Genomic DNA, 7616 nt, shown 5'->3' with positions numbered 1-7616 from the left:
AAAATGACTACATTGACGAGGGAAAAAACGATCTACACACAATACCCCATAATGGCAAAGCAAAAACAGGTTTTTATACATTGTTGCAAATGTATTAAAAATAGCATCAAAATTACATAAATATTCAGACCCTTTACTCAGTACTTTGTTGAAACGCCTTTGGCTGGGATTACAGTTTCGAGTCTTCTTCGGTATAACGCTACAAGCTTGGCACACCTGTATTTGGGGAGTTTCTCCCATTCCTCTGTGCAAATCCTCTCAAGCTCTGTCAGGTTGGATGCGGAGCGTCGCTGCACAGCAATTTTCACATCTCTCCAGAGATGTTCGATCAGGTTCAAGTCTGGGCTCTGTCTGGGCCATTAAAGGACATTCGGAGACTTGTCCTGAAGCCACTCCTGAGCTGTTTTGGCTGTGTGCTTAGGGCCGTTGTCCTGTTGGAAGGTGAACCTTCGCCCCAGTCATCAAGGATCTATCTGTACTTTGCTCCGTTCATCATTCCCTCAATCCTGACTAGTCTTCCAGTCCCCTGTCGCTGAAAAACATCCCCACAGCATGATGCTGCCACCACCATGCTTCGCCGTAAGCATGGTGCCAGGTTTCCTCCAGACGGGATGCTTGGCGTTCAGGCCAAAGAGTTCAATCTTGGTTTCATCAGACCAGAGACTATCTTGTTTCTCATGGTCTGAGAGTCCTTTGGGTGCCTTTTGGCAAACTCCAAGCGGGCTGTCATGTGCCTTTTACTGAGTAGTGGCTTCCGTCTGGCCACTCTACCATAAAGGCCTGATTGGTGGAGTGCTGCAGAGATGATTGTCCTTCTGGAATGTTCTCCCATCTCCACAGAGGAACTCTGGAGCTCTGTCAGAGTGATCATCGGGTTCTTGGTCACCTCACTGACCAAGGCCCTTCTTCCCCGATTGCTCAGTTAGGCTAGGCGGCCAGCTCTAGGAAGAGTCTTGGTGGTTCCAAACTTCTTCCAGTTAAGGATGATGGCGGCCATTGTGTTCTAGGGGACATTCATCACTGCAGAAATGTTTTGGTAACTTTCCCCAGAGCCGAACCTCAACACAATCCTGTCACTGAGCCCAGCGGAAAATTCCTTCAACCTCATGGATGGTTTTTGCAATGACATGCAATGTCAACTGTGTGCTCTTATATAGACAGGTGTGTGCCTTTCCAAATCTTGCCCAACACAAGACAATGTTCACCAGCTAAAGAACATTCAGGATCCTGCCTGGAACATTCAGCCAACACAACATCCGTATTCAGTTAGACTGATGTTGTAGGATAATATAAGCTCACAACTGCATTGTGCAATGGAGGCTCCTCACAGGAGGAAGGGGAGGAACATCCTCCTCAGTGAATTTCATAAAAATAAAAATGGTACAACATTCAAAAGTTATCCTTTTTAGATACAACTATGCTAAATACAGTTGAAGTTTGAAGTTTATATACACTTAGGTTAAAACTTGTTTTCAACCACTCCACAAATGTCTTGTTAACAAACTACAGTTTTGGCAAGTTGGTTAGGACATCTACTTTGTGCATGACACCAGTCATTTTTCCAACAATTGTTTACATACAGATTATTTCACTTATAATTCACTGTATCACAATTCCAGTGGGTCAGAAGTTTACGTACATTAAGTTGACTGTACCTTTAAACAGTTTGGAAAATTCCAGAAAATAATGTCATGGCGTTAGAAGCTTCTGATAGGCTAATTGACATCATTTGAGTCAATTGGGGGTGTATCTGTGGATGTATTTCAAGGCCTATCTTCAAACTCACTGCCTCTTTGCTTGACATCATGGGAAAATCCAAAGAAATCAGCCAAGACCTCAGAATAAAAGTTGTAGACCTCCACAAGTCTGGTTCATCCTTGGGAGAAATTTCCAAACGCTGAAGGTACCACGTTCATCTGTACAAACAATAGTACGCAAGTACTACTATTGGGAAGAACTGAAAAAGCGTGTGCGAGCAAGGAGGCCTACAAACCTGTTACACCAGTTCTGTCAGGAGGAATGGGCCAAAATTCACAACTTATTGTGGGAAGCTTGTGGAAGGCTACCCAAACACCATGGGACCACACAGCCGTCATACCGCTTAGGAATGAGACGTGTTCTGTCTCCTAGAGATGAACATACTTTGGTGCGAAAAGTGCAAATCAATCCCAGAACAACAGCAAAGGAACCTTGTGAAGATGCTGGAGGAAACAGGTACAAAAATATCTATATCCACAGTAAAACAATTCCTATATTGAAATAACCTGAAAGGCCGCTCAGCAAGGAAGAAGCCACTGCTCCAAAACCGCCATAAAAAAAATGCCAGACTACGGTTTGCAACTGCACATAGAGAAATGTCTTCTAGTCTGATGAAACAGAAATATAACTGCTTGGCCATAATGACCATTGTTATGTTTGGAGGAAAAAGGGGAGACTTGCAATCCGAAGAACACCATCCCAACTGTGAAGCATGGGGGTAGCAGCATCATGTTGTGGGGGTGCTTTGCTGCAGGAGGGACTGGTGCACTTCACAAAATAGATGGTGTTATGAGGCAGGAAAATTATGTGGATATATTGAAGCAACATCTCCAGACATTAGTCAGGAAGTTAAAGCTTGGTCGCAAATGGTTCTTCCAAATGGACAATGACCCCAAGCATACTTCCTAAGTTGTGGCAAAATGGCTTAAGGACAACAAAGTCAAGAGAAAAGTTGTTTGGCAGAACTGAAAAAGCGTGTGCGAGCAAAGAGCCCTACAAACCTGACTCAGTTACACCAGCTCTGTCAGGAGGAATGGGCCAAAATTCACCCAACTTATTGTGGGAAGCTTTTGGAAGGCTACCCGAAACGTTTGACCCAAGTTAAACAATTTCAAGGCAATGCTACCAAATACTAATTGAGTATGTAAACTTCTGACCCACTGGGAATGTGATGAAAGATATAAACGCTGAAATGACTAATTAAATAAATAATAATAATAACCCTAAACCACCACACCTGTGTTAGGGACTTCTGGTCCCTTTCTCTCTCACACACACAAACAAACCCATACACGCATGCACTCACTCACACACACGCACAGACACACACATATACACACTTTATTTCAAATATGATTTTAATAAAAGAGATGTTGTCAAAAAACACGACGACGTTATTCTGGCGGTGTAATACATGGAGGCAGAGAGGGGTGTGATGACTCATTATTGGGGTAGGTGTGTGTGTTCATAGCTTGATTGGTGGTTAATGCCATCTCTGAGCCTCTGTCAACTTCTGCTGATCTACTGGCTTTAGAATAAAACTTTTTCAACAGAAAGTAATAACTAATGGAATCCAAGAAGCAGTTTGTGGTAGCGATCCATTCACAAACCTGCCAAAACCCATCCCAGTCTAACGTTTCCCAGTGGTTTGTTTTGGCCAGGTACTTCAGCAGAAACCCAAGATGGATGGGGGTGTAGCAAACCACAAAGACGATCAGGTTGGCTGTTATAATGCCAATGATGTTCCTCTTCTCCACAGTGGTTTCTTCCTGATCCTTCTCCTTCAGCAGAACCATTATGGTCTGTGTGGAACAGAACACTATATTCAAGAGCGGGAGAAGGTACCCCAGCACTTCTAGAACCGCAAGGAACCCAACAGGCAATGGGATTTCTTTACATCTCTGATAGCATGCAAATAGTTTTTGGGGATGGTTGGCATCACTGAACACACCACATATCATTACTACTGTGACCCATATGGCCCCACACACTGCCACAGCCACCTTCTTTGATCGCCACGCTCTGGTCTGGAATGGGAACTTGACCGCCAGGTAGCGGTGGACGCTGATGGCGGTGACAGTGAAGATACTGGCGTACATGTTGATGTAATGTATTGAGATGAGAAACGTGCAGAAGGGCGTTATGGGCAGACTCTGGAAGGCATCATAGATGCGGAAAGGGAGGAAGAGGATTAGGGCATAGTCGGCGGCTGCGAGGTTCAGCATGTAGATGTGTGTGTCCGTCCACGAGGCCCGTTTGACGAAGAAGACACGTAGAGACGCCATGTTGAGTAGCAGGCCCACCAGAAACACAGACAGGTAGCTCACACCTTGGAGGATGTGTATGTGGATGGTGTTCGTGTCACACATAGCTACCTGAAGAGAGATTATAAAAAAAACATGATAGTCATTTACTGTTCTTTTTCTCGAGTGTAGAACGTTTTTTTTGCAGAGTTCACGACCTGCTACACTTGTGAGAAGCAAGACAAGCCACACCCTCAAGACAACTCTCGTTTGCCTTCATTCATGGCCGCTAGCATTTCATAATGAGCATTGATGATAAACTAAGCCAAATCAGGATGTGCAGTTGTCTTTTAATCTGCTCTAATGTGAAGTAAGTTGAGGACAAACACCTTGATTCCGTTTCTTTCACCTCTGGTCTCTTTTCAGATGAGTGCCGAGGATTTGATATATATTTTCATTTAACTAGGCAAGTCAGTTAAGAACAAATTCTTATTTACAATGACGGCCTACCCCAGCCAAACCCGGACGACACTGGACTAATTGTGCGCCGCCCTATGGGACTCACGGCCAGATGTGATTCAACCTGGATTTGAACTGTAGTGATGCTTCTTGCACTGAGATGCAGTGCCTTAGACCGCTGCGCCACTCGGGAGTCAAGAATGAAGTAAAGGCAAGGAGAGAATCCACTTCAGACTATTGAGCTGCACTCATAGTAGTAGACTCTCAGTCTAATATGAGTATTTGTGTGCACCAGATCTACAGGAACAATGTGGTTCCTCAGTGCATAAACATAGCTTATTTAGCCAGACAGTCATATAAACAAAATCATACCTGTTATTTCCCCCCTCTTCTTTCACTTTCACTCTCAGGGACTGATGTTATATTACTCCTTCCAAAGAAAAGGCTTTAGAATAAGTTCCTTTTATTTGTTTTTGTCTCTTATCGGGGTGAAACTGCAGGTCAGGCGTCTACAGTTATAAGGAAATGAGAGTTCTGTATGTAAATTATTCATTCATGAATGAAACGCTAACTAATGTCTCTGCAAAACCACAAATAGGTTCTCTTTTAAAATTGTTCTCCAAAGCACAGTATTGCACGGTGAAATAGATCTTTGATACATTGCAAATATTGTCAGTAGATTGGATTATCACAATATACTGTTGTTGTTCAAGTGAAAATGTGACATTTACAGTATTCATACCCTTTGACTTAATCCACATTTTGTTGTGTTACAGTCTGAATTCAAAATGGATTAAATACTCAAACAAAAATCTCACCCATCTACACACAATACCCCAATTTTAGCACATGTATTGAAAATGAAATACAAAAATATCTGATTTACATAAGTGTTCACACCACTGAGTCAGTACTTTGTAGAAGCGCCATTGGCAGCAATTACAGCTGTGACTTTCTAGGTAAGTCACTAAGAGCTTTCCACACCTGAATTGTGCACCATTTGCCCATTATTCTTTTCAAAGGTCTTCAAGCTCTGTCAAATTGGTTGTTGATCATTGCTGGACAACCATTTTCAGGTCAGGCCATAGAATTTCAAATAGATTTAAGTTAAAGCTGTAACTCAGCCACTCATGAACATTCAATTGTCTACATGCTTATATAGTTGTAGTGACTGGGTGTATTGATACTCCATCCAACGTGTAATTAATAACTTCACCATGCTCAAAGAGATATTCAATGTCTGTTTATTTTCATCTGCCTTGCGAGAAATCGGAAAAACCTCCCCGGTGTGTGTGGTTGAATCTGTGTTTGAAATGTACTGCTCGACTGAGCGACCTAGATAATTGTGTGTGGGGTGCAAACTTTATTTAACGTTATGTAACTTTATTTCACTTTATTATGTATTATGTGACTTCTTAAGCACATTTTTACTCCTGAACATATTTAGGCTTGTCATAACAAAGGGGTTGAATGAATATTTGTTTTATTAATAAGCAACAACAAAAAAATCCACTTTGACATTATGGGGCATTGTCTGTCGGCCAATGACCCGGAACATCTAAACGTAATCATTTTTACATTCAAGCTGTAACACAACGAAATTTGGAAAAACTCAAGGGGTGTGAATACTTTCTTGAAGGCACTGTGTCAGAAATACTCCATCAATAGCCATATGTGTAGCCTACATCATTTAATATTTTTAAGACCAAATATTACTCACCTTTCACTTGAACTTTTCTTTTGTCAGAACTTTAGAATGCCTGATTTAGGATCTGAAACTCAGTTCCATGTTACAATTTTACATATATTGCTTAAATGCTCGTTTGGGACTTCTGTAAAGTATTGTCTATCTTCCTAGCTTCTATCTAAACCTTGATATACTTCCTCTATGTCAGTCACATAAAAATACTATGTGGGGTGATCCAAACCTCAATTTGCATCTTTTGCTTTGTGACGGACCGCCTCTCCTGGTTAGGGAGGAAGCAGTGTTGCTATGTCAACAGGGCCGTGGGAGAGTGAAGTATATTTTGGCCAGGGTGTACAGTATTGACCTGTGTCACGTACAGAAAACAACTGGCTGCTCTTTGTGCTCAAACAGAATGAAACAAATGCACTGAGGGTTGTGTACATGACACTGCAACAAAATCTCCCCATGGGGACAATAAAGTCAGTAAGTAAGTAAGGGTGTTGTTTCACCAGAATATCTTCAGACGAGAGAGTTTTGCTTTACTCAACTCCCTCCTCTGAAACTGAAATGTTGAAATAATCACTCAACTGTGACAGTTTTTTGGGTGGTTTACATGTAACAGTATAGGTCATTAGACACTGTAGCCAAGATTTGTGTGATTTTGAAAGGCATAAAATAATGCAAAACTGTATTTTCATCTTGACCCTCTCACCTCTCTTCACATTGAGGCATTTTTCTTCCATTCCTTTTTGTCTTACACAATATCTCATCAAGGGACATTTTCCGTCAGGAGAGTTGAAGGGGGAAACGGGTCAGCGGGGAGATCGAAGTAGAGGTCGGAGGTCAGGACTGGAGCACCAGGGGACTGATTGGACAAGAAGAAATTGATTGTCTTCTTCTGAAAGACTGTCTTTCCAGCTCCAATCATCCCCAAAAGCATTGTTGTAAATGGGTCAGTGTTTCATTCTGGGAAATTAAGAGAATGAAAAGAGAGGTACATTTTTTGACAATTGGAGTGAAAATAGGACCAAGAAATGACCTGTGACAAGCAGCTTTGAAGGAAATAGGTCACACTTTCAAATTGTGTCATTGTGACATTTTCTGGCACTTCTGATTGGAAACAAGTCTCCCATTCTCTCTTCTCTTTCTCCTATTTTTCATTTTCCTTCTTATTTTCCTTATCTTTCTTTCCCTCTCTCTCTCCCCCTCCCTCTTCCCCTTATCCTCTGACGCTTGTTCAGCCAAACAGCACCCAGCACCAATCAACAACAGTTGCCATGGCTGACTCACTCCTCCATCACTCCATTCTCCATTCTTTTCAGTGAGATTTATTTTAGCATTTAATTCCACCATAATTTCAGCTCTTATAGCTTCATCAGGGTGGCATGGTATTTTACAACCAAGCCAAACAGATGAGGGGAGCAGGACTAACCAGACTAACCAGCCTGTTGATCTGGGATCGTATTCAT

General features: G+C 42.1%; 1 protein-coding gene across 2 annotated transcripts; it reads right to left on the bottom strand.

The window, feature by feature from the left end:
- Nucleotides 1–3098: 3098 nt before the first annotated feature.
- LOC115101725 (G-protein coupled receptor 35-like) lies at nucleotides 3099–6373 on the bottom strand. 2 transcript variants are annotated; one of them, XM_029621193.2, is made up of 3 exons: nucleotides 6181–6373; nucleotides 4833–4969; nucleotides 3099–4133 (listed from the first exon to the last, which is right to left on the bottom strand). In XM_029621193.2, the coding sequence occupies exon 3, from the start codon at nucleotides 4125–4127 to the stop codon at nucleotides 3153–3155; it is 975 nt and encodes a 324-aa protein (XP_029477053.2). In that variant the 5' UTR covers nucleotides 4128–4133; nucleotides 4833–4969; nucleotides 6181–6373; the 3' UTR covers nucleotides 3099–3152. The 2 variants fall into 2 exon arrangements, with proteins under 2 accessions (XP_029477053.2, XP_029477055.2); XM_029621195.2 differs by lacking the exon at nucleotides 4833–4969.
- Nucleotides 6374–7616: the final 1243 nt, after the last annotated feature.

Source organism: Oncorhynchus nerka, linkage group LG20, assembly GCF_034236695.1.
Source record: "Oncorhynchus nerka isolate Pitt River linkage group LG20, Oner_Uvic_2.0, whole genome shotgun sequence".
Lineage (NCBI taxonomy): Eukaryota > Metazoa > Chordata > Actinopteri > Salmoniformes > Salmonidae > Oncorhynchus > Oncorhynchus nerka.
Note: the sequence above shows the minus strand (reverse complement) of the source record. Positions and strands in the feature narration are given on the sequence as shown.

What these genes read in the sequence shown, in the direction of transcription:
- LOC115101725 (XM_029621193.2), bottom strand. Translation starts at nt 4,127, where the DNA reads ATGTGTGACACGAACACCATCCACATACACATCCTCCAAGGTGTGAGC.